This window comes from Lynx rufus, unplaced genomic scaffold (assembly GCF_022079265.1).
Source record: "Lynx rufus isolate CCGP_SWC_20201006 ecotype Redwood Valley unplaced genomic scaffold, mLynRuf1.p SCAF_2, whole genome shotgun sequence".
NCBI classification, from domain to species: Eukaryota; Metazoa; Chordata; class Mammalia; order Carnivora; family Felidae; genus Lynx; species Lynx rufus.
Window position 1 is genome coordinate 116918834 of NW_025814834.1, and position 27992 is coordinate 116946825.

Consider the following 27992-nt stretch of genomic DNA (forward strand, 5'->3'; position numbering starts at 1 on the left):
AGAGGTACAGATGAAAGATTGGTGAAGTTAAGGTAAAAACTCCATAGCCTTCAATTTGGGTCTGAAGTATCAGTGTGAGCTTGGGATTTATTTAATCTATTTATATAATAATTATATAGAATATATATAATAATTTTATATAGAATATATTATAAAATTATATATAAATCAAATCCCCTAGCTCTGTCTATGGAAAGGCTTAGAAACAATGGTCAATCTGGTATCAGTGACACTCCTACTGCTTAGATTTTGGTATGTAAACATCATTTCCACTAAAAAGAACCAGATCTCCTTGGAGAAATGGCTGATTCCAGGTCTGAGGCAGGAATTGTTCAAAATAAGCCTACAACAGTTCATCATACTAGAAAGAAAAGAACTTATTAAAGAGTACTAATGTCATGCCAGATACAGAGACTCGAGAACGTAGGAGCCAATTTGAATAAGTTCCCACTGACCAAAGATGGGACAATATGGATATTAATGAGAACAAAACTGTAATGGGTCAAAACACATAAAATATGGTTAAATCCATGAATTCGTAATGATACAAAAATAGCTCAATGTTTTGTAACGTAGGGACCTTATTTGGATCTCAATTCAAACAAGTTATTTTTTAAAATGTATGAGACAGGAGAATGTGAATGCTGACATCGGTGGTTTTAAGAAATTGTTGATTTCTTTCAGACCTGATAATGGTCTTGTAGTTAGATTTGTTTAAGAATATTTTATCTTTTAGAGACACACACTGGAATATTTATAAAGGGAATAGTATGATGTCTGAGATTTACTTCAAAATAATCTGGGTAGTGTGAGTGTAAATAACACAAGATTGGTCATGTATTGATAATTTGAAGCAGGATAATGGTTTCATGGTGGCTCATTTCACTATTATCTCTACTTTTATATATGTTTAAAATATGAAAAAAAATTATTTTAAAGTTAAATGACCATAAACCTGAAAATGTCTACTACAGAAGATTCAACATTATAACATTGAGTCTCCCCAAATTTATAAACACATATACCTGTAATTATATATACAGCAATTCAATATAAATATAAATATAGCAATTCAAATAAAAACTCTGACAGAATTTTTCAGAAAACTGATTCATTTGGAAAATTTACATGGAATAGATAACATGCACAAAATACTAAGTCAAGTTTGAAAAAGAAAAACATAAGAGTGGTGGTGTGATTGTCCTATCGGACATGAAGAGATATACGGAGCTGTTTTAATCCCCAAAACTCTGTGGTATTGAAGGAGGAATAGAAAAAAAGAACAGATCGGTGAGCTCAGAAACTGATCTTTGTAGGGGCACCTGGGTGGCTCAGTTGGTTAAGCATCTGACTTCGGCTCAGGTCATGATCTCACAGTTTGTGAGTTCATGCCGTGTCGGGCTTTATGCTGACAGCTCAGAGCCTGGAGCCTGCTTCAGATTCTGTGTCTCCCTCTTTCTCTGCCCCTCTCCTACTCATGCTCTGTCTCTCTGTCTCACAAATAAATAAACATTAAAAAAATTTTTTTAAAAGAAAAGAAACTGATCTATGTATATATGAGAATTTGGTTTATGGGTTTCCCATCACAATGGGAAAACAAATAAAATAAGCTCCCTATTTCACACCATAAACAAAACTAAACTCCAGATGAAATAAAGACTTAAAAACAACAACTATAAAAAAGAAAAAATAATACACACTCTAAAACTATGAAAATTAAATGAGTGTATCTTCTTTATATTGGAATGAAAAAATTTTTCTTAAATAAGACAACTGGATGGCTCAATTGGTTAAGCGTCCAACTTTGGTTCAGGTCATGATCTCATGGTTTGTGAGTTTGGGCCCCTCGTCGGGCTGTGTGCTGACAGCTCAGAGCCTGGAGCCTGCTTCCGATTCTGTATCTCATTCTCTCTCTTCTCCTCCCCCACTCATGCTCTGTCTCTCTCTGTCTCTCAAAAATAAATAAAAGTTTAAAAAAAAAATTTTAAATAAGACAAAAAGCTTATATCATAAGGTAAAAGTGAATAAATTTTTCCATATCAACATTATAAAAGTCCACAGAGAAAAAGCCAATATAAGCCAAACACCTGTGAAAGACTGAGAGAAGATATTTTTAGTATTTATCATTGTCAAAGATTAGAAGCCAGAATACACATATGTATGTATGTATGTATGTATGTATAAAACAACTACAAGACACAAAGTAAAAGCAACAATACAGTAGAAAAGTGAACAAAAGATATGAACAGTCATTTCACAGAAAACCCCAACGGTCAGTAAATGTGTGAAAAGATGCTCACCCTCATTAGTAATTAAGAATATGCAATTTATAAAAAATTATAGTTCTCCCTGCCCCAGCTTCCACCCAGTTAACCACTCTAGCAGTAAGATGTACCTAGGCGTATCTTTTTTCCATAAATATGCTAACATACATTACTATCAATAAAGATATTTTGACTTGATGAGCCAAGGAATAGCTGAGCGAGAATTAGACAACAGTCGTCACGGATAGTCATGGGTTTTCCTAGGAAATCCTGGAGGAAGCTGGGGCTTCAGGAGTTTAATCCGCATCTCTTCGTAACTAAGTTTTTCCATGTGAAAATTGGTGTTTTTTTTTATTATTTTTTTATTTTTTTTTAATTTTTTTTTTTCTTTTCAACGTTTTTATTTATTTTTGGGACAGACAGAGACAGAGCATGAGCGGGGGAGGGGCAGAGAGAGAGGGAGACACAGAATCGGAAACAGGCTCCAGGCTCTGAGCCATCAGCCCAGAGCCTGACGCAGGGCTCGAACTCACGGACCGCGAGATCATGACCTGGCTGAAGTCGGACGCTTAACCGACTGCGCCACCCAGGCGCCCCTGAAAATTGGTGTTTTGAGTAAAGTGAATTATCAAAATGATGAAGGATTAAAGGGTAAGCTTGTGCTACTCCTATTTTGCTGAGTTTGTTCCACTGACCTGCTCTACTGGGGGCTCTTTGTGATGGCTTACTGTACCCACTTTGTCCCCAGAACCGTAGGATGAGGGCCAGAGGTAGCTGATCTGGTTAGATTTTAAGTGAAACTGAAATGAAAGTTAACTTCCTCATTGTGAATACCTCACGTGACAAGGTCTGATTTCTTTTTACAATCAATCTAACTGAAGTCTCTTTGCTGCCTTAAAATCTTTGGAGAGGGTCCACCCGCAAGTATGCTTAGTATGGGAGCTCCTGCCGGTTCTATCATGTATGTACTGTCTGTTCTTTTTCTCCCATTTGACCTTTAAACCCTCTGTTTATGTTTTTAACTTGCTGTATCTGCCAGGGTTTAAATCTTTGCTTTCAGGAAGTAAACTAAAAAATCGTGCCACTCAACTTGCCTCTTCTTTTTTTGACTAAAAAGAATCTATTTTTGAGAAGTTAATGTCTGCTTGCACATCTAAACCTGAGGCTGAAATGTAGCTTTCTTTGGAATATAATGTGAAGATTTACATGGTTAAATTCCAGCCGTTTTGAATGAAAAAGAAACAGAAAAGAAACTATAATCCAGTTTGAAGGAGGTAGTCACTGAATTTCTGTTAAAGTCTTTTTGTATTAAATATAGAAGTGGTGTTTTCAAAAGTAAAGTGCTTCCTTTGAAGTAGGTATTTTGATTGTTGGAAAAAAATGGTTAAAAACATAAACTGACTCTAGGATTTGAAAGCAATACATGGGAGTTGTCTTTCAACTACCTCTAAATGTTGTGGATATTTAAATAGACCAGAAGAACCCATATATCCAAAAGTTATGAAGGTAAACTGATTTTCCAAAGGTTTGCCCTCTTCTCAAGGATGAGGGTGTCCTGGGAGGATTTCCCTTGATTGGATTTATTGGCGAATCTTGTAAAAGTCCCTGCTCCCTCTGCTCCTACCTCCTACCCAATTCCTCCTACCTTGGATGAATGTTTGGTATACCAGACAGCAGGAAATTTCTGAAAATCACTTTTTAAAGTGCTACTAAGTATGGGAAGTGGTACTCTAGTCATAAATCATAAATTCCTGTGACAATATATCCCAGAAAGTTTCCTGTATAATTCTGATTTGTATTCTCCCTGTGACAGACTTTACATTGCTATTTTTTAAATGGAAAAATATCGTCACAATATATGCAGCTAATAACTACTCTTCTTATGTTACCTTTCCTTCAACAGCATGAAATGTCTGGTTTGGGTGCTCCTGGTGTGTGCCTATGCATTGGCACAAGCACATAAAGATCCCACTCTGGATCATCACTGGAATCTCTGGAAGAAAACGTATGGCAAACAGTACAAGGAAAAGGTAGGTGGGACAGTCACTTGGGCAATTTGCTTTTACTTGAGTAGCCTATGCTTTCTCCTCCTCAAAACTATATTCTTATGAGCAATGTTTTCCATAAATGCTTATGTGCTCATTTCTTGCCAGATTCTATTCTTGGTACTAGAGACATAGCAGGAAACAAAATGAAGTTCCTGTTTTTGTGCAGCTCATATCCTAGTAGGAGACACAGGAACTAGGTAAAGAAGAATCAGATATGGTATGTGAGGTGGTGATAAGTGCAGTACAGAAAAATCAAGTAAGGCATGGGGGTCTCGTGAGACCTAGTGCCAAAGGGCTCTGGTAGACAGCTGTGAAAGGTTGGAAGTGACTATTCTCTGCATGTGATAGAACGCTCAGGGAATCACTCTCCTCGAAGGTGACCTGTGAGCTGAGAATTCATAGAAGCCAGGGAGCAGTCATAACCACAATGAACGTTCCAGGTCAAGGGGAATAGAGTGCATGTTCAAGGACCAAAAGACCTTATTTCAGTCCCTGATGCATAGAAACGCTACCAGATGGTTTTGACTCTCACTTCCCACTTTGTACTTTTGTTTTGTTTTTATTTCAAAGCATACTTATTGATTTTTAAGACCTTAACCCTAGTGCTTCAAGTAACTAAGTCCTATAACTATATAATATTCCTGAGTTTGGGGTGCCTGGCTGGCTCAGTCAGTAGAGCGTGTGACTCTTAATCTCAGGGTCGTAAATTCAAGCTCCATGGTGGGCGTGGAGGCTACTTAAAAAAATTTTTTTTTTCTGAGGGCCACCAGGCTGGCACAGTCAGTGGAGCACGCTACTTTTGATCTCAGGGTTGTGGATTCAAGCCTCATGTTCGGTATAGAGATTACTTACTTAAAAATAGAATCTGTAAGTGGTCCCTGGGTGGCTCAGTCAGTTAAGAGTCCAACTTCGGGGGCGCCTGGGTGGCGCAGTCGGTTGGGCGTCCGACTTCAGCCAGGTCACGATCTTGCGTCCGTGAGTTCGAGCCCCGCGTCAGGCTCTGGGCTGATGGCTCAGAGCCTGGAGCCTGTTTCCGATTCTGTGTCTCTCTCTCTCTCTGCCCCTCCCCCATTCATGCTCTGTCTCTCTCTGTCCCAAAAAATAAATAAACGTTGAAAAAAAAATTTAAAAAAAAAAAAAAAAAAAAAAAAAAAAGAGTCCAACTTCGGTTCAGGTCATGATCTCACAGTTCATGAGTTCGAGCCCCGTGTTGGGCTCTGTGCTGACCGCTCAGAGCCTGGAGCTTGCTTCAGATTCTGTGTCTCCCTCTCTCTCTGCCCCTCCCCTGTTCACACCCTGTTTCTCTCTTTAAAAACTAAGCATTAAAAAATTAAAAATGGAATCTTTAAAATATATATATGTCTGAATTTGTAAGCAATAATTATGTATTTATTTATTTGATGTATTATTTTCATATAAAAATGATACTTTTAGGGGCGCCTGGGTGGCTCAGTCGGTTGAGCGTCCAACTTCAGCTCAGGTCACGATCTCGCGGTCCGTGAGTTCGAGCCCCGCGTCGGCTCTGGGCTGATGGCTCGGAGCCTGGAGCCTGTTTCCGATTCTGTGTCTCCCTCTCTCTCTGCCCCTCCCCCGTCATGCTCTGTCTCTCTCTGTCCCAAAAATAAATAAACGTTAAAAAAATTTTTAAAAAAAATGACGCTTTTAGTAGGATGTGGACTCTGAGTTGTTTTCTTAGTAATGATGAGTTTTACCCTCATCCAATCCCCTTTAGAACCAGGCCTCCAATTTCAAGGTTAACCACAGTGAGATGTTCAGTTAGCACCACTATCTGATTAAATGAATGCTATCTCTCTTTTTAATGATTCTAGTCCCTTGGAAGGGATGAAAATGACTTTTGATTAGTATCCTGTTTATAATCTATCTCAAAGTTCAAATACATAATGCTATTGGACACTTAATAGACTACAGTATAGTGTAAACATGACTTCTCTATGCACTGGGAAACCAAAAAATTCATTTGACTCCCTTTATTGTGATATTTACTTTACTGCAATGGTCTGGAACTGAACCTACAATATCTCTAAGGTATGCCTGTGACTATGTTCATTTTCCTTATATTTTAGAATGAGGAGGTAGCACGGCGTCTTATCTGGGAAAAGAATCTAAAATTTGTGATGCTTCACAATCTGGAACATTCAATGGGAATGCATTCTTATGATCTAGGCATGAACCATCTGGGAGACATGGTAAGTAAATTACAAATAGTCCTACTTTCATCTCTGGGTATGCATGATTTCCATCTCCCAAAAGGCAATTTGAAGGTAAACAGCAAAGGAATATATCTATATGTGTACAAAGTTAGAAAACAGTAGAATTTAAGGACATGAGAATTTGCCTTGTTTAATTTGCATCTGCCTTGTTTAATCCTACTGTAACCATTTCCCTTAAAAAATGTTTAAAGAAATATTTGAAGCTCATAGGCTACTACTGCTTTTGCTTATTTTTTTAAATTAATTCTAGGGGCGCCTGGGTGGCGCAGTCGGTTAAGCGTCCAACTTCAGCCAGGTCACGATCTCGCACTCCGTGAGTTCGAGACCCGCGTCGGGCTCTGGGCTGATGGCTCAGAGCCTGGAGCCTGTTTCCGATTCTGTGTCTCCCTCTCTCTCTGCCCCTCCCCCGTTCATGCTCTGTCTCTCTCTGTCCCAAAAATAAATAAACGTTGAAAAAAAAATTAAAAAAAATTAATTCTAGAAAGCGTTGTCCAAAGATTACTCACAATCTTTTAGAGTTAAGTTACCATACTTATGTAAGTCTAAACCGGTAATACAATATGGTCCACCTGCTGTCTTCATGAGGGAATGTCGGTATTTAATATCACAAACACTCCCCCATTAGTTTTTAGATTTTTTTCTATCCTATGAAACTTTACCACTGTGGCCAAAATTAAAAACCACAGTACCTCTTGGAAGAGAACACCCCAGGTGGATTAAATTTCTACTTAGATGCAGGCATCTCCTTTGTAATTCTTTCTCACGAAGAAAACCGGTTCCGTCCACTTTTTAGACAGTCCTCTTATAAAATTCTGCCTTGCTTTAAACCAAAAATCTGCTTCCCTGTAACTGCTAGTTTCTACCACTTTATTCTTCCTCTTGCCAATGCCTAACCGGGTGCTAAGACAAGTCGTGAAAGAGACCCTGATAATTCGCCTATCAGATGGTTAGCAGTACCTATGTTGGCCACAACTACCACTAATTTTTCTCCATTGTCAAATATATTCACAGTTACGACTATTAGAATATTGAAAAGGTCATAAGTGAAAGGAGATACATTTATTTGCCTTGTAGACCAGTGAAGAAGTGATATCTTTGATGGGTTGCCTGAGAGTTCCTAGCCAATGGCAGAGAAATGTCACTTACAAGTCATATTCTAATCAGAAATTGCCTGATTCTGTGGACTGGAGAGAGAAGGGGTGTGTTACTGAAGTGAAATACCAGGTGAGTATTGTCACCCCAGGCCTCTGTACCCCAGGAAGGGCTCTCTCTTCCATCAGTATTTAGTCTAGCTACATAATTCGGCAGTGAATCTTCCTTATGTTAGTTCTGATTATTTTTTTTTCTCATCTTTCCAACGAAATTATAAGTTCCCTGAGGACAATGATCACATATCATACTTTATTTGTATTCTCCAATTTAGTCCTTGTTTAGTCTTACTGTGACCACTTTCCTTAACAAAATTTCTAGAGGAATATTTGAAATTCACAGGCTACTGTTGCTTTTGTTTTTTATTAATTCTGGAAATCATTCATTAAAGATTAATTAATTAAAGATTACTCACAATCTTTTAGAGTAAGTTACCATACTTCCGCAAATCTAAATTGATATTAGACTTAGAACACCAATGGCTAGAGCCACGTAAACAAAACTGTCAACTAAGCAAATATGTCTTTAAGACAGACTTTTTTTTTAATGTTTATTTATTTTTGTGTGAGAGAGAGACAGACACAGCGTGAGTGGGGGAGGGGCAAAGAGAGAGACGCAGAATCCGAAGTAGGCTCCAGGCTCTGAGCTATCAGCACAGAGCCCAACGCGGGGCTTGAACTCATAAACTGTGAGATCATCACCTGAGCTGAAGTCGGACTCAACCAACAGAGCCACCTAGGCACCCCTAAGGCAGACTTTTAGTGCTCCTACTATCCATCAACTGACTGGACCCTCCACCAAGCCAATTGCTTGACAAACAATATTTTGTGTGTGAGAGAATATCAGGAAGTTTCTCTCTCCATTTCAGAGTTGAAGGAGAGGAAAAATCTAGAGCTAAGAGTAGCCTGTAAATTGTACCAGTCAACTTTACTCATGACCAGGCTTGCATTGTTAGAGTAAGAAATACAGTATGCATTTTATAAATTCATTCCTATGATTTTGTATTTCCTTTAGTTTGCTTGTTTTTGTTTTTTAAAGGCAGCCAAGATCCTAAATTAGTTAGGGATAACTAAGGGTAAAACCCATGTATCACCTTAGAGGTCAGAGGAAGGGAGAGAAATCAGTGTTCTGAGCAGCTGCCCCACCTGGTGACCAATGAAGAAAGTAAAACTTAAGAAGTGAATGGTACTGGGGCGCCTGGGTGGCTCAGTCGGTTAAGCATCTGGCTTTGGGCCAGGTCATGATCTCACAGTTCGTGTTGTTCGTGTGGTTCATGTAGTGCGGTTCATGTGTTTCAGCCCCACATTGGGCTCCCTGCTGTTATCACAGAGCCCACTTGGGATCCTCTCTTTCTCCCTCTCTCTGCTTCTTCCCCACTCACTCTCTCAAAACGAACAAACAAGCAAACAAACAAACAGAAATAAAATTGTAAAAAGCAGTGAATTGTGCTGCTAATATCTTGTTCTTTTCTACCTGGAAAATTTTCTTGCAATTTGTTTTGGGTTTCTTACTAGAGCTTCTCTACAATAAAAGTGTGGGAAGATGCAATAAACTACACACTGAAATGTTAACTACAAATAACTTAATGAGCTCTTTTCCCTGGGTGCTTGCATTCAAATGGGTGATTTTGCTTTAATCAAAAGCAAATTCAATTTCCTTCCTTTGGGTGGAAAGCAAAGCGGAATGAAGGAAGAAATGAAAGAGAACAATTATGATAGGGCCCTGGACCTTTTTTAACTAAAGCAGCTTTGTGTTCTTCTGTTTCTTTATGCTTCCCTGAAAAATACCTTTTTAAAATTTTATCTATTTTATTTTTTTTTTTTTTATTTTAAAGAGAGCAAGGGGGTGGGGGCAGAGGGAGAGAGTCTTAAGCAGGCTCCACACTCAGCACAGAGCTAGCCCAACGTGGGGCTTGATCCCACAACTCTGGGATCATGACCTGAGTCAAAATCAAGAGTTGGACACTCAACTGACTGAGCCACCCTGGCGCCGCAACTGTAAAATATCTTTGATCAAAAAATTATGGGGGCGCCTGGGTGGCGCAGTCGGTTGGGCGTCTGACTTCAGCCAGGTCACGATCTCGCGGTCCGTGAGTTCGAGCCCCGCGTCAGGCTCTGGGCTGATGGCTCAGAGCCTGGAGCCTGTTTCCGATTCTGTGTCTCCCTCTCTCTCTGCCCCTCCCCCGTTCATGCTCTGTCTCTCTCTGTCCCAAAAATAAATAAACGTTGAAAAAAAAAATTAAAAAAAAAAAAATTATGAAGCTAAAAATGTTTGAAAAAATTTAACCTTATATTTTCAGGCCTCGTTTGAAAGGAGAAGGGTGTTTTAGGTCAAGAGAAGATTTGAGCTGCTCTCAAAATCACTGTACTGTAGCTGCCTAATCTACCTCACGTATAGGTGAAGATAGCTGGGATCTGGTACACGCTCAGTACGTACTGTTTCTTAATATATTCGATTATACTCTGAGCTCAGCCATTTGCATCTCTCTATCAACACTGGACTTTGCTCAGAGATCAACCAAGTGTTTAGTCTTTAGGCCCATGTCTAGGAAACGAAGAAACTGTAGTGCGGGGAGCCGTTTCCCGTAACAACAGACACAGCTGACATGTTTGCATTAAGGAAGTCCTCCTTACGGACTCTCTGACTGCCTTTGTGACTTTGTCTCTGTTTCAGGGCTCTTGTGGTGCCTGTTGGGCTTTCAGCGCTGTTGGGGCTCTGGAGGCACAGCTGAAGCTGAAAACAGGCAATCTGGTATCTCTGAGTGCACAGAACCTGGTAGATTGCTCGACTGAAAAATACGGGAATAAAGGCTGCAACGGTGGCTTCATGACAGAGGCTTTCCAGTACATTATTGATAACAACGGCATCGATTCAGAAGCTTCCTATCCCTACAAAGCCATGGTGTGTCACAAGCCAACTTTTTAAGCTGCCCTGTGACCTTATGCTATCCCTTGACTAACTGAACTAAACTTACCTTGAGAAGCAGTGTATGAAAACCCCGATCAGGGATTCTTAAATTTTCAAGAGTTCTCTTCCTTGTTCAGTAGCCTTCTTAATTTATTAGTGGCACAATAGTTTTAAGCAAGTAGAATTCATGCTTTAAAAATGGATTTGCAGCAAACCTTAGAATTCCTTCTGTCCATTTGCCTGGTATTTCAACTTGCTTTTCCTGTGGTGTCCCGTGCTCACCCTTATTCTCAGATCATCAACCGTATCATTCTTCTACCTACTAAAAATCTAACTAATGGTCTCTTCTTCCTCCTCACCAGTTCATGACATATTTTGTTAAATGAATTCATATATCTTGGGTCGCCTGGGTGGCTCAGTTGAGCATCTGACTTCGGCTCAGGTCATGATCTCACGGCTCGTGAGTTTGAGCCCCACATCGGGCTCTGTGCTGACAGCTCAGAGCCTGGAGCCTGCTTCGGATTCTGTGTCTCCCTCTCTCTCTGCCCCTAACCCACTCGCATTCTGCCTCTGTCTCTCTCAAAAATAAATAAACATTAAATGAATTCATAGATCCATATTACCGAATATTTAGAAAAGATCAAAAATACCACTCCAAAACCTCCTCCCTTAACCACCATTACTTTGGTTTATTTCTTTCAAGTTCTTTCTCTTATTAAGCATTTTAAAAAACTAGTTATGGGGCGCCTGGGTGGCGCAGTCGGTTGAGCGTCCGACTTCAGCCAGGTCACGATCTCGCGGTCCGTGAGTTCGAGCCCCGCGTCGGGCTCTGGGCTGATGGCTCGGAGCCTGGAGCCTGTTTCTGATTCTGTGTCTCCCTCTCTCTCTGCCCCTCCCCCGTTCATGCTCTGTCTCTCTCTGTCCCAAAAATAAATAAACTTTGAAAAAAAAATTAAAAAAAAAAAACTAGTTATATGCACAACAAATGTGAATTTGTAACCCCTCTTTTGCCACTAAAATATATACTCTGTTTTTCATATTATACGGTCTTTAGAAACCATCATTTAAACTGCAGATCGTCTTGTTGGTATTATAGCATCAAAAAGATTTTTAAGTTCTAGTACAGAGCCTGTAACCTTTACGCAATATGCCTCCACAGCCCACCTGACCCTGAGGGACATTATCCGGTAACTTTACAGGCATGAAGATATCCACAATTTAAAACCATAGAATAGTTACGTATTTCCTCTGTTACTGGTGAAACATGGAACTGTCAGGGTTTGGAAGATTCGATTTTTCTTTCTTTAAAAGGAGGAAGGAACCTTAGACATTCGAAAGGCTAAACGAGGAAAGAAAATGTATTTGAAATCCAGACTTAGGATGTTGGCGATTTATAAAGGAAGTTGAAGTATACTTCTTCATCTGATTTATATTCTTTTTTACAGGATGGCAAGTGCCAGTATGACTCAAAAAATCGAGCTGCCACATGTTCAAAGTACACGGAACTCCCTTTTGGCAGTGAAGAGGACTTGAAAGAAACCGTGGCCAATAAAGGACCCGTGTCTGTTGCTATAGATGCGAGCCACTCTTCTTTCTTCCTCTACAGAAGTGGTAAAAACTCAGACACATCGTCCTCTTGTTACATGCTGCCCTGCGCTGTAAGAGAGAATATCATCCTTCCCCATCACCCCACCTCTGAATGTTGAGATGGGGTTAAACAGATTCCTCCATTTCATATACGTATTTTATATCCAGCTCTAATTAGTGAAGGAATACTCATCAAAGTTTACTAACACTACATGCCACGTACTATGATAAAGTCTTTCCATGCATGATCTTATTTAATCTTCACAATAACCCTATTTTACAGATGAACAAGTCTTAGTTAACTTGCCTAAAGTCATATAGTCTGAAAGTGGTCAGTTAGGATTAGAAACCCTGCTACTTGACTTCAGAACCTGTGCCCCTAACCCCTGTTGCCACTGTGTACTGTAGGGGTAGCACGGCAGAATACAAGGAGGGCAGGGCACCCATCAATGTTAGAGCCTTGTATTAAACAAAGTAAGTGGCCCTTTTATTAAAAAACAACAACAGCAACACACACCTCACCTTAAAGATCATTTCACCTAGTAAAGAATAAAAATGTATGGAACAAGCAATTTAGGAATATATACAAAGAAATATAATAACTGACTCTATGTTAAAAATCATTAGGAAAAGGTAGCCATTTATCAAAGATTTCTGAGGGAACTGTGATTGGGTTGATGCCAAACTTGGCAAGAAAACTGACAAGTGTAGCATTGATGGCAAAGAATTACGGTCTAAATAGTTTAATTAGAGTATATGTTTCTAAAATTATAATTAAACTTGCCATGTATCCAAAACAGTCTACTAAAAGCAATAGCATTTTCAAATGTCCTTCATTGCTACATACCATTTACTCGTTTTCCCACTCATATTTATTCTTAGGTGTCTACTATGAGCCAGCCTGTACTCAGACCGTGAATCATGGTGTATTAGTGGTTGGCTATGGTAACCTTAATGGAAAAGACTACTGGCTTGTGAAAAACAGGTAATGCATTCGCATGTTAATGTATATTTAATAAAATAAGGAATTCGATGGAGCTTCAACAAATGCTTTCTCGTATGATGATGATGATCATGATAATGACAATGATAAATATTATAGCTTTTTATAAAATGACATACTAAATTAATCACTCAGTGCCCCCATTTCCTCACTTCCTATTCTGGCTTCAACACTTTGTTTTCATGACTTCTCTCCTATAATATTTCTCTGATCATTCCTTCTCAGTCTCTTTGATAAATATCTATTCCTCTGCTTAGTCTGTAAATGGTGGTCTTTCCTCCACGACTCCATCTTTTGCTCATTACTCTTCTGATTCTACATTTTTCTTAGGTACCATCATTCCATTCTTATGATTTTAGTTATAACCTATGTACTGATGGCCTTCATATCTCTAGCTTGAGCTCTGACCTCTGCCCTGAACTCTATCTGGACATATCCACTTCCCTGTATCTTAGTTTCTCCAAACTCAGTATGTTCAAGGAGTTCAGTATCCTCTCTGCCATATCGTCCTCCCAAAACTTCCCATCTCGCTAAGTGGCAACAACACACAACACAATCACCCAGTCAGATATTATGGAGTTGTCATAGGCCCATCCAGATCTCATCAAGCAACAAGTCAAACTACTTTTCCATGTGTCTGTCCTTTTTTTCTGTCCCCTTTCCATCTCTTCAATTATTGCTTTGGGTCAGATGTTTCTTGCCTGGACTATTCCTACAGCCTTCAAACTGGTCTCCTTTACTCTCAAATCCATCTTTTACACTGCTTCAAAACTGGTTTGTCTCACATATGACAAACTGGGTTCATAACTGTTCTACTGGGTACCATTTGGTATAAAATTAATATTCCCCAGTGGGGAAGACAATCATCTATGTTGTGATCCCTACCCGCCCTGCCAGGCTCAATTGCTGGCACCTGTCTTACACTTTTTTCATTTCAGTTACATTGAACTGTACATGGAGTTCCCATACATACCATTTATCTCTAATATCTTCACATCTTGGTTATGCTGTTCCCTCTGTCTGGAACATCCTTTCTCCTCACTTGGTTTATCCCACCTTTTCCTTCAAAACCAGCTTGGGCATTCTCTATACCAGAAATTTCCCCCTAAATCCTTGGGCTGGGTAAAATATCTTTTTTCTATGCTCCCCAAATGTCTTATGCATCCTGGAGTATTTTATAGATTGTATTTAAATTTGTTTTTACCTATCTATCACTCTAATATTAATATTCTGTCTGTGCCTTTGGGGTAGGGATTTGTTTTGTCCTTGTATCCTTAGCTGTATGACCTGTTAGGAAAGTAGTTGCGGGAAATAACATTTTGCTTCACTTGTAACCTATTCATAGCACTGATCAGCTTGGGCCTAGATGAGTGATAACTTTTTTAAGTGAAGCAATATTTTTTCACTTACCTCTTTTTTTGTTGTTGACTTCCTACAGCAAATATTTTAACTTCTTTCTCTATTGAAACTGCTCTTCTTGAAGGCCATTTATAACTTTTATTTTATTTTTTAAAAATATTTTAACATTTATTTATTATTGAGAGACAGAGAGAGACAGAGCATGAGCAGGGGAGGGGCAGAGAGAGAGGGAGACACAGAATCCAAAGTGGGATCCAGGCTCTGAGCTGTCAGCACAGAGCCTGACGCGGGGCTCGAACCCATAAACAGCGAGATCGTGACCTGAGCCGAAGTCAGACGCTTAACCAACTGAGCCACCTAGACCTCCTGGCCAATTATACCTTTTACTGTTTAAACTCAAACCCCCTTCTCAGCACTTATTCATTCAATAAGTGTTTTCTAGGCATCTCCTTGTAGGTGGGGGGGCATTATCTAGGCCGTGGAGACACAAAAATTAATGAGAAGTCATCCTGTTCCAAATGAGCTCACAAAACAGTCCAATGGGGAATTAGATATATTTTTAAAACAATAAAATACAACACATCATGGTGTATGTATATGTCTCAATGGCTATGGGGCCATAAAAGAGGAGATGCCTAACTACCCAAAAGTTTCACAGAGAAGGCACTACTTATTTGCATTAAGTTCTCAAGTAAGTGGAATTGCTCATGTGTTGGTGGAGGGAAATAAATGGCCCAATAACTCAAAAAGGATATGCAAAGGCACAGAAATATGAAAAATTTTCTCTGCTTTATAAACTCTACTGCATTTATTTCTTTGGCATCTACAACATAACACTATCCTGACCCGTTTTGCTACACCAGCTTTAGCCTCATTTCCCATTTTCTTCCACTGGTCCCTTACAGTCTAGTTCTATCTGTATCAGAGAAAACTCTTTTGCTCCTTGAGTTTCAAGGTTATTGCCATTATGTAGATGATAACCAAATTCACAATCTCTAAAAATGACCTCTCTACTTAGCAACAGATATCCAACTTCCAATTTCATAGCTCTGCTGAAAAGTCCAAATTCCCCTCCTGCCTACCCTATTACTACTTACAACATAACTATCTCTCTTTCACACACACATACCCACACACACACACACACACTCAACAAGTCTAAAATCAAATTCCCTCTCTCCCTCCATCTCAACTCCCCTTCCTACTCCACCCCTGAAAAGTATTTTAGAATAAGCTCAAGGGAAACTCATTCCCTGTTTTGAGTAATGCATTACCATCTTCAGGTTATCAAAGCCACACCTTGGTGTCATCTGGGCTCTCCCCTCTTTCCCTCAATCCACACGGCCCTGTCCATTTGGCCTTTGAATCGTACTTCGTATTCTTTTCTATCCAGGCTCTAATTCAGATTCCAGTCTTACCCAGCCTGGGAAGTATCTTCTTAAAATATAGATCATGTAGGGGCACCTGTGTGGTTCAGTTGGTTAAGCGTCTGGCTCTTGCTTTCCACTCAGGTCATGATCTTGTGGTTTGTGAGTTTGAGCCCCACACTGGGCTCTGAGCTGACAGTGTGGAACCTGCTTGGGATTCTCTCTCTCCTCTCTCTCTCTCTCTCTCTGCCCCTCCCCTTCACATTTGCATATGTGCATTCTCTTTCTCTCTCTCTCAAAATAAACTTTAAAAAAATAGACAGGAGCGCTTGGGTGGCTCAGTCGGTTGAGCAACCGACTTCGGCTCAGGTCATGATCTCATGGTTTGTGAGTTCGAGCCCTGCATCGGGCTCTGTGCTGACAGCTCAGAGCCTGGAGCCTGCTTCTGATTCTATGTGGGTGTGTCTCTCTCTCTCTGCCCCTCCCCCACTCATGCTCTATCTCTCTCTGTCCCAGAAATAAATATTAAAAAAATTTTTTAAATAAATAAATAAATAGATCATGTAAACCCATAGTCAAAAGTCTACACTTGATCTTAGTCAAAGGCTAAGAAGCGATGCAAGGTCAAAAATTCTAAATAGTTTACCATTGTCATCATAACGACGTCCAAATTTCTGGCCAGGCATTCAAGATTCCCTATTATCTAGTTTCCAACATAGCTTTTTAGACTTTTCTTCCACTAGTTCTCATGCACCCATATTTACACTCTGGCCACAGTGAACTACTTACTCACCATTCCCTAAGTTTATATACAATTGGCTATTTCTATATCTTTACTTAAGCTGTTTCATCTTTATGAAATGCCCTTAAAGCCCATTGCTACCTATAGAAATCCCACCTGTGTGGGGCACCTGGGTGGCTCAGCTGGTTAGGCCTCTGACTCTTGATTTTGGTTCAGGTCATGATCTCACAAATTCATGAGTTTGAGCCCCACATCAGGCTCTGGGCTGACAGTGCAGAGCCTGCTTGAGATTCTCTCTCTCTGCCCTTCCCTCACTCTGCCTCCTTCCCTCTAAGTCAATCAATCAACCAATCCCACCAATATATGGTGAAATGGGCACTCTCATACATTCTAGGAGAAGAATAAATTGTTATATTCCTTCTTGGAAGCAATTTGATAATATGAATCAAGAACTTTTTAAATGTTTATACTCTTTGTCCAATTTTTCCTCATTTCTTGGAATCTATATGAAGGAAAGAATTCTACATATGGGGAAAACGTCATACCCAATTTAAGTAAATTGTAGCATTCTTCTTCTTTAACAGTGAAAGCCAGTAAACAACCGAAAGTACCTAACAATAGGGACACTATTAAGCTATTACACAATCAAGCCCATGTATTAGAAATTATATTAGGGGCACCTGGATGGCTCAGTCGGTTAAGCGTCCGACTTCGGCTCAGGTCAGTGAGTTCAAGTCCTGTGTCAGGCTCTGTGCTGACAGCTCAGAGCCTGGAACCTGCTTCTGATTCTGTGTCTCCCACTCTCTCTGTCCCTCCCCCTTTTGTGCTCTCTCTTGAATATTTTAAATAATGTTTTAAATAAACAAAAACATTATTTAAAACAAGGAACTGTATTTATTCAGACTATTATTAATACCCCAATAAAATACTTGGAATATATGTTTAAATTGAAAATACATATAAACATAAAACCTATGTATAATATAAATATTAAGTTTAAAATAATATGCCCAATTTCTTTGATTAATGTTATACTAAAGAATGAGAAGGAATGATACCAATTGTTAATAATGGTTATTTTTGTCTACCTTTATCTATTTTCCAAAGTCTTTAACATGTACCTTATTACTTTTAAGATGAAAAAGAAAGACACGAAAAATCCTATTCATTCTTCAAAACAGACCTGAAATGCTATCTCCTCCATATCCCATTAATTTACTCAGAACTGTTTCTCTAACTTCTGAGCTTTAGAAATGCTTTAGAAATTCTATTCTAGTATTTAATACATTGTGCCTTGTGTTATAGCTATTCCTGTAAAGCATGCTCCATTCACTACAATATGAACTTATTAAAGGTAGAATAGTTTCTTGTTCATTTTTGCATCTTCATTCATACGCTGATTCAACAAACATATACTGAGTGCCAGAGTGCCAAGCAGATATGGCAATGAAAATACAGCCTTTCTATCATCCTTCAAGATATTCATAGTCTACGAGAGTCAGGAAAACAGGCGGGTGCATGTACTGACCATTGCAATAGAATGTGATAAATACTAGGATAGAGGTTTGTACCAAGTCGCAGCGGAAGCACAGAAGAGTACTTGGCTGAGTCTGGGAAGTCAGGGAAGGTCTTTTGGCTGGGTTATTTGACTGAGTCTTGAAGGACAAGATGGAATTTGCCACATGAAAAAGAGCAATCAGAGCAGAGGAAGCTAAATGTGCACAAACGCTGAGTGAGAGAAAGTAGATGAGTTAAGGGAACTGCATGTTCTCTTATAAAGATTGTAGTATAAGGTGCCTGTTAGAGAAGTGAGATAGAAAGGGACCAAATTATGACAGAGCACAACGATCACAGACACTGAGTACTAACAAGGAGAGACCAGACATGGACATGAATTCTAGACTCTACAAGAGGTTGACTCAAACAAAATCCTCTTAGGTCATCAAAACTTTCTTACTGACCTCTTAAAAGGTTACTTTATATGTCATTTCCAGTGCTACCAGGTTAACCTCAAGTAAACGAATGTGAGTCTTCTATTTGGGCTCTTCTTTTATATCCTCCTTTTGTTTATACTTAATCTTTCTGGCAGGTGTATAACATTGATCCATGTTCCTGATTTTTTCCCCCTTTCTGGATATAGATATTTAGCTTCTTTATATAATACACTGTAGCATAGTGAGTAAAAGCAGTGACTTTGAAACCAGGCAGATCTTGGTTAGAATCCTAGTTCCATTTACTGTCTATATGACCTTAGGTAGTTATTTAACGTCTTGAATGTTCAATTTCCTCATCTGTAGAATGTGAATAATAGCCTCAAGGTCATTATAAGGATTAAACAAGATAATGTCTGTAAAACACATAGCACATAGTGCCTGACACGTAATAAGTGCCCAATAAATCATAGTTATTATTGCTATTATTATTCCACCCTTGAATCTCTCTCTATATATAAAAAACTATGCCCTCAGTAGCATGCCAAGCATAAAGTTATGTTTTATAGAATGCTTTCATAATGCCTAAAAATACAGACCAATAATTTAATGCCAAAGCATAATTGAGAAAAATTATTTTATGGGGGCAAAAATAATGCAAAGTACCTGATTGTACAACCCTCTGATGGTTTGCCTTAATCCAGAAACAAAATTTAGAGCATCTAGGTGAGGAATGGTGACCTACATATTCTTCAGGGACATCTCCTTAAACATGAAGCAGTAAAAATTCTGAGGTTATACTATCTGATAAGATCCTGAAGTATCTGTATAGTCTGTGTTGCCACTTGTGGGCAGATCCATAAATTTAGAAAGCTAGATACAATTGCTATCTACTTAGAAAAAGTTAGCAGAATGGGGCGCCTGGGTGGCGCAGTCGGTTAAGCGTCCGACTTCAGCCAGGTCGCGATCTCGCGGTCCGTGAGTTCGAGCCCCGCGTCAGGCTCTGGGCTGATGGCTCAGAGCCTGGAGCCTGTTTCCGATTCTGTGTTTCCCTCTCTCTCTGCCCCTCCCCCGTTCATGCTCTGTCTCTCTCTGTCCCAAAAATAAATAAACGTTGAAAAAAAAAATTAAAAGAAAAAGTTAGCAGACTAAGGAGCAGTGAAAGCCACCTCAGTCTAAGAGCCTGTCAACAAGAAGGGCCAAAATCATCTTTAGAAAAAAAAGTTCACTGCAGCATTATTCACAATAGTGAAGATATGGAAGCAACCTAAATGTCCATACACACACACACACACACAATGGAATATTTCTTGGCCATAAAAAAGAATGAAATCTTACTCTTCACGACAACAGGTATGAAACTAGAGGGCATTATGTGAAGTGAAATAAGTCAGAGAAATAAACACCCTATGATTTCACTTATATGTAGAATCTAAAAAATAAAACAAAACAAAAACAGACTCTTAGATACAGGAAATAAACTATTAGTTACAGAGGGGAAAGGGTTTGGGTGGATGGAAAAAATAGGTAAAAGGGGATTGAGAGATACAAACTTCCAGTTATAAAATAAATAGGTCATGGGGATGTAATGTATAGCATAGAAAATATAGTCAATAGTATTGTAATTACTTTGTAATGGTGACAGGTGGTAACTAAACTTATGAGGATCATTTGTAATGTATAAAAATAGTAAATCCCTGTGCTGAAACTAATAGGATATTATATGTCAATTATGCTTTTGTGTTTTTTTAGTTTATTTTTTTAATTTACATCCAAGTTAGCATATAGTGCGACAATTTCAGGAGTAGATTCCTTAATGCTCCTTACCCATTTAGCCCATCCCCACTCCCACAACCCCTCCAGTAACCCTAAGTTTGTTCTCCATATTTATGAGTCTCTTACGTTTTGTCCCTCTCCATTTTTATATTATTTTTGCTTCCCTTCCCTTATGTTCATTTGTTTTGTCTCTTAAAGTCCTCATATGAATGAAGTCAGATGATATTTGTCTTTCTCTGACTAGTTTCACTTAGTATAATACCCTCTAGTTCCATCCATGTAGTCGCAAACGGCAAGATTTCATTCTTTTTGATTGCCAAGTAATACTCCATTGCATATATATACCACATCTTCTTTATCCATTCATCCATCGGTGGACATTTGGGCTCTTTCCATACTTTGGTTATTGTTGATAATGTTGCTATAAACATTGGGGTGCATATGCCTATGCTTTTGTTTTTTAAAGGGAGGAGTTTAATCTAATGTACAGATCAATGAGTAATGCAGACCCAAAGTTATTGGGCATAGAATAATTTTAGCTTGGAGGAAAAAATTAAAGGTGTTAACCATGTACTCATGAGAACCTTAAATACCCACACACATACCACCAAGGAACTAAGAAACCATCCAGAATATCTTTAAGCAATATCTGGTGAACTCTCTAAGATAATCAGTTGTGGGGTGCCCAGGTGGCTCAGTCGGTTAAGCATCCAACTTCAGCTCAGGTCACGATCTCATGGGTTCATGAGTTCGAGGCCCACATCGGGCTCTGTGCTGACAGATCAGAGCCTGGAGCCCATTTCAGATTCTATGTCTCCCCCTCTCTCTGCCCCTCCCCTGCTTGTGCTCTGTCTCTGTCTCTCAAAAAGCGAATAAACATTAAAAAAATAAGATAATCAGTTGCAAAATAGATGGGCCTCTTAGACAATGAAGAAAGTTGAAGGAGTTGGTGGATGCGGGACACTAATGTTTCCTTTTCATCCATAAGTGGATTAAGTTAGTAAAATGCAAGTTGGAAAAAAGAATATATTCCATTTTCCCTCACTGAAAGCTACTGTCTGATCTTTCAAGAGATCCTGACTGTTAGAGTATACATTCTACATTAGACATCATGGGTACTTCCTCCTCTCCATGGAATCAAAGGCTGGAAAAGGGTTAAATAAGGAAAAAGTTATAATCTCATGATTTTTCTTAGATATTTATCTACAAAGATATTAAGAATGTGCATATTGGTTTATAACTCAAATAGAGTATTTATTGCCACTACTCCACAGAAATCACTCTTGTCAAGATTAGCAATCATCTCCACCTTGCCTCATTAAACAGTTTTCAGGTCTCATCTTCCCTGAACTCTTAACGTTTGATGTACGGTGACTCTCTATATTCTGAAGCATTTCATTTGACTTTCAGGGGACCATACCCCCTGGTTTTCTTCCTATTTTACTTTTCAGACTCCTGAGCTCCTTAGTTCTTCTTATTCTTCCTCACTTTTATAAATATTAGAATGCCCCAAGCCTCAATTTCTCTCCCTTTATGCTCGCTCTTTAGATGGTCTCATTTAGTCTCACAGTTTTAAACAATACCTGATGACTGTCAACTTTGTATTTTCAACCTAACTTCTTCCCTGAGCTCCAGACTCTGTGTCCAAAAGCCTACCATCTGCCTTTCCACTTGAGTATCTACAGGCCTCTTTAATGAACCATGTCCAAAATAGAATTCTTGACTCCCTGCTACTGCCCCAGTTTTTCCCCTCTCAGTATATGCCAACAGCATTTTCCCCAGGTCAGAATATTGGAGACATCATTTCTTCTTCGTCTGATACCCCACACCTAAACCATCCGCAAATTCTGTCATTTCTATCATCATTAAGTTGTCCCAAATCTTACCACTTCTCAATATCTCTACTGTTACCACTCTAATTCAAGCCACCATCCATCCATCTCTTGGTCTACCGCAATAATCTCCCAACTGGTAGTCACTTACCCCCTTATTTGCCTACAGTCGATCCAATACACAGTAGCCAGGGTGATCTTTCTAAAGCATCAAGCAGATTATACTATTCTCCTACCCCAAACCCTCTAATGGCTTTCCTTCACACCCAGAATAAAATCTGTGACCTATAAAACCATGACAATTTCTGGCCTCAGCCTGTCCCTCTAACCACTACCTTCCCCTGTCTCACTCAGCTCCAAGGACACTAGCCCTTTTTCAGTACCTTTTCTCAAGGTACACTTGAAATTTCTCCTACATCAAGCTTATCCCAGCTCGTTTTTCCAGACCTTTGCGTCATTTGCACCTTCACTTTACTAGATCTTTGCTCAAATATTTCCTCAGAGAAGCATTCCCTGACCACTCCTTCTAAAATGTAGCCCTGATTCCCAACATTCCATATCCTCTAACTCTGCTTTATTTTTCTTTATAGTACTTACATCTTGTCATATTATTTATTTGTTTATTGTATGTTTCCTGTGTAGGCTTTGAAAAGGCTTTGTCTTATTTACCTCCATAACCCTAATGCCTAGAATAGTGTCTGGCACAGTCTAAGAAGCTAAGCACTGTGGTTTATCAGAAATGAAATTGGTGTACATTCTAGAAGGAATGTCTAACCAATTGGTAGTCTATAATATGCAGAGAGAAGGTAGGGTGACCAACCATCTCACTTTATCAAAGACTAAGGGGTTTTCCAGGCCACAGGACATTTTTTTTTTAAAAAAAACTAGAACAGCTCCTTGCAAACTGGACTGTTGGTTACCCTAGAAAAAGGCTATCTTTTCTAAAAGGGGTGGACTCACACTTGGCTAACAAAAATAGCTACCTCTACTTATTCAGCATTTACTACATACAGACACTGTACAAGCACTGTACATACATTTTTCTCACTTAGTTTTTAAGGTAATCAATGAGATATCCATTTTATCTCCTGATAAACCTCTGGTATTGACAGAGTTAAGAAACTTGACTGCAGGTGAACAGATTGAATGAAAGGGCTATAGAGTTAGTAAAAATAAACAACTTGGTAAGGACTAGAATGAACATTTGGAGCTGACCTTGTACAGTTCTGAAGGAAAGAATTTGTCCTCATATATTTATTTAGCTTGAGACTTTTAAATCAGTTTTATTCTTTAAGAGAAGGTTACCAGGACTCAGTCAAAAAGAGTCTGGGATTTTCTACAAAGTTTGGGACAGTTGATCTTGGTCTATGAAGGCGGGAAGAGTAAGCTCTCCAGATTCTGAATAGGACCTCATTGACTGAATTCATACTACTAGTAATTACAACCTCAATTCAACTTTCATTACCAGAACTTAGGTCCAAACTCAGCTTGTCTAAAAATTGTTATCTACTTTTTTAAGGCAATGAAATAACTACAAAGCAAGGTACAGTAATATATCTGATATAATTAATACAAGGTCGTGGATGTTCTGGTCTGAATTTTATTCTTCATGCTACCTCACTCATAGGAATAATGTAGGGCTAGGGATAGTATAAATGTTAGAGTAGGCTTTGGAATAAAACAAGCCTAAATTTGCACCCTGGCTTCATAATTAACCATCTGCGCAAGCCATTTTACCTCTTTGACCTTTTCCCTCTTTAGTAAAAAGAAGATAACACCCACCTCACTGGGTGATGATTGAGATAGCATATGTTTGTGGGTTTTTTTCAAAATTTTAAAAATATTTATTTATTTTTGAGAGAGAGACAGAGTGCAAGCAGGGGGAGGAACAGAGAGAGAGGGAGACACAGAATCTGAAGCAGGCTCCAGGCTCCAAGCTCCAAGCTGTCAGCATACAGCCCGACGCAATGCTCGAACTCATGAACCATTAGATCATGACCTGAGCTGAAGTCGGCTGCCTAACCGACTGAGCCACCCAGGTGCCCCAGTGAGACAGTATATGTTAAGGTACTTAGCACAGAGTACTTGTTCAATGAATGATGGCTATTAATATTAATGATAGCTTCGCCAGAATTTATTATCATTGCTTTTAGATACTAAAAGAATAGTGCATCCATTGATGAGAGGTGACAGTGGAGTTTGGATTTTATTCTAAAGATATTGGGGAGGCATTAAAGGATGTTAAGCAACAAAGTAGCAATAAATTAAAGGAAACAATAAAGAAGCCCAAAAAGTTTTATTTTTTTTAATTTATTTTTTTATTTTTTTAAGTTTTTATTTATTTTGAGAGTGAGAGAAAGAAAGAGACAGCATGAGCAGGGGAGGGGCAGAGAAAGGATCCCAAGCAGGCTCTGAGCTATCAGCAGGGAGCCTGATGCGGGAGCCCATAAACCCTGAAATCATGATCTGAGCTGAGATCACCACCCAGGTACCCCAGCCCATCAAAGAGTTTAAGAGGAGAAAGCAGAGAGAGAAGAGAAAAATCAGGACACGGTAGCATCTTAAGGCCAGGAGAGAAGTAATAGATAACGGTGTTAAAATGTGCAAGAGAGGAAAATTAAGACCTGTAACGTGTCCACAAATGGCTGATACAGAGAACGTTTAAGGTCTGAGCACAGCCATTCTAAAGCAGCCACTTGTCTGCTTGCAATTAAGCAGCATTTCTTAGTTTCCCTGCTGCATGTTTTTACATGTTTTACACAATCAACCTTTCCTTCAAGTCTCGAGCAAAAATTTGCAATGGCTTCCTTTTGCCGATGGAATTAATACTACAAGTTCCTTAGCCTGGTGTTCTAAGCTCTTCACAACATGGCCCCAAACCAACTTTCTAACCTCTTTGTGTCCTACTACCCTAAAGGCCTCCAATTTTCAACTAAATGTCTCACTACTCTCCAAATATAAACACAGTAGGCATTTTCTCCGTTTCACGCTTTTATTTGTATCCTAGTTATAGCACTTAACAAAGTCTCTTAATATTAGCATTATTTGTATATCTACAATTACAAAACCTCAGAAACATAAAAAACTTAAGAAATTATTTCTCTTACAAAAAGTGTGACCAAAAAAAAAAAAAAAGTGTGACCATTTTATTTTTACTAGTCCGTGGAAAAATGAGAAAAAAAAAAAGAATATTTTGGTGTATCTTCCATAAAATAAATGTATCTGACTCAAAGGACTATCCTTAAATTAGAGACTATGTCCTCTTAAGTTTTCTTTTGGTGTTAAACATCCTTTCTTTTACAATATGATGGTGATAATAAAGAGTATGGGTTGTGTGTGTGTGTTTTTTTTTTCAATGTCCCTACTTGCTAATTTAAAACTTGGTAACCTTAGGGGCGTCTGGGTGGCTCAGTTGGTTAAGTGTCCAACTTTAGCTCAGGTCATGGTCTCGCAGTTCATGGGTTTGAGCCCCACATTGTGCTATCTGCTGTCAGCACAGAGCCCGCTTCAGATCCTCTGTCCTTCTCCCTCTGCTCCTCCCCTGCTCACACTCTCTCTCAAAAATAAATATTAAAAACAATTTTTTAATTAAAATCGGTAAAATTGCAAAATTTTTTTTTGAAATTATAAAAGTTGATGAAATCAAAAAGTGAGAGAACCGTTGATCTCTTCTAACCCTTACCTGACCCACGAATCCCCTCTGCAACATCTCTAACAGGTTACTCAAACCTCTGGATGAACACCTCCAGAGCCACTGAGCTCACCCCCTCCCAAGAGAGCATATTCCATTTTTTTCACAGCTTTACCTATGAGAAAGCCTTACCTCAGCTCCACTTCTATGTCAAAAAGCTGTTTGAAAGCTTCACTTTTTATTGCTTACTTTGGAATTCCCTGCCCTATGCCTTTTCCATAATAGTCACTCAAAAATATTTCTTAATTGACATTCTCTAAAGGAATTTAAGTTTGATAGAAAATTACAACCTATGATCCTACTATGCAAAAACATTTAGAGATGGGGCCTTGGAAAGGATAATAACACTCTTTCCCTGCAGAAGGCATATTTACAAAATAGGAGGATTAAAGGTTTGGGATGGACTTTATATTGTTTTCCTTAGGTATTAAGTCAATTCACCAACATAGCATTAAAGCCTTCCAAACTCGCCTTTGAAAATTGCCTAAAAGCCCTGGGGAAATTATTATATTATTTTGTTCTAATTTGGTTTTATACTTTTATATATAATCACTTTAGGAGAACAACAATTTAGGAGATAAAAAGCTGATAATGTGATATGATTATATTCATTTGTAATGTTGTGTTGTCTTTTTCTGAAGCTGGGGCCTGAATTTCGGTGACCGAGGATATATTCGGATGGCAAGAAATAGTGGAAATCATTGTGGGATTGCTAGTTATCCCTCTTACCCAGAAATCTAGAGGATCTCTTCATTGTATAACAAGCCAAGAAAAGAAACACTTTCTCTTGACTTAATTTTACCTGCCATAACCAGTAGAAATAAGGGAATCATGAACAATGTATATTTAACGTACTAATAAAATATATAGTTTGACTCTTCTACTTTTTTAATCTTGCAGTTATGGAAAACTTTTGCCAGGTAAATTAACAATACATTATAGATATAACTGTATGAGAATTAGTCAACCTAAGATAATCTGTCATGTTTGTTTTGTCACTGTCTTATTTTACATGCTTTGTCTTTTTAAGTTCCCTGATATACTTTTGTAATACGATGGCATATCAATGCTTAATAAATATCTGTTTTCATCTTTGTATCATTACCACATACCATTATTTTCTTATACTTAGGTAACTATTATAATCTATCATGAGAATGTAAACTGTAGGATGCTGGTGAAGGGCTTTGGCAACTTTAATGGAAAAAACTACTAGGTTATTAATGTCCTAGGGCTCAGATTGTATCTTTGCACATTAAAGGATTCAATTATTTTTTTTTAATTATTTTTTTTTTCAACGTTTATTTATTTTTGGGACAGAGAGAGACAGAGCATGAACGGGGGAGGGGCAGAGAGAGAAGGAGACACAGAATCGGAAACAGGCTCCAGGCTCTGAGCCATCAGCCCAGAGCCCGATGCGGGGCTCGAACTCACAGACCGCGAGATCGTGACCTGGCTGAAGTCGGACGCTTAACCGACTGCGCCACCCAGGCGCCCCAATTATTTTTTTAAATAAATGTTAAGGTAGGCAAATATAGTAAAACCTTGGTTTGCAAGCATAATTTGTTCCAGAAACATGCTTGTAATCCAAACCCCTTGGGTTTCCCCATAAAAAGTAATGGAAGCTCAGATGATTCATTCCACAACCCAAAAATATTCATATAAAATTTATTACAATGCTGTAATAGAATATAAAATAATTTTAAAAATACAAAATATAAAATTATAAATTATAAAAATAAAAATAAACAAATTAACCTGCACTTACCTTCAAAAACCTTCATGGCTGATGTGAGGGAGACAAGAGAGAGGAGAGTTATTGTGTAGGATGACTTTTACTATCACTAAGAGAATCACTGCTATCTATTGGCTCAATGGGATCTTCTTCTGCCTGGAGGCCATTGTATATGCTCGCAAGGATGTGACTATAGTACAGTATTAATAAACTTGTTGCATACTGTATTTAATGTAACTGGCAATCACGCAGCAGAGGAAAGGGTCTATATCTGCAGGCAGCCTGACTTAGAATGAAGCAAAGCATTTCTAAGCTTACTCTTGTACAGAAAAGCAAAGGACTGTCCATAGGTGCTTGGAAGTGACAAAAC

The 27992-nt window shown here is 38.7% G+C and overlaps 1 protein-coding gene across 1 annotated transcript; it reads left to right on the plus strand.

Moving 5' to 3' along the window:
- Positions 1–3118: 3118 nt before the first annotated feature.
- On the plus strand, positions 3119–27169 carry CTSS (cathepsin S). Its single transcript, XM_047082896.1, has 8 exons — positions 3119–3225; positions 4168–4294; positions 6397–6519; positions 7618–7767; positions 10366–10593; positions 12045–12210; positions 13069–13171; positions 26529–27169. Exons 1-8 carry the CDS (start codon positions 3191–3193, stop codon positions 26626–26628), a joined length of 1032 nt encoding a protein of 343 aa, XP_046938852.1. The 5' UTR covers positions 3119–3190; the 3' UTR covers positions 26629–27169.
- The last annotated feature ends 823 nt before the right edge of the window (positions 27170–27992 follow it).

Bases quoted from the DNA above. Each gene is read 5' to 3' on its own strand.
- CTSS (XM_047082896.1), top strand. From the start codon at position 3,191: ATGCTTAGTATGGGAGCTCCTGCCGGTTCTATCAT. The intron at 6,520-7,617 runs GTAAGTAAATTA...TTTGCCTTGTAG, and splicing joins TGAACCATCTGGGAGACATG to ACCAGTGAAGAAGTGATATC. The intron at 10,594-12,044 runs GTGTGTCACAAG...TCTTTTTTACAG, and splicing joins CCTATCCCTACAAAGCCATG to GATGGCAAGTGCCAGTATGA.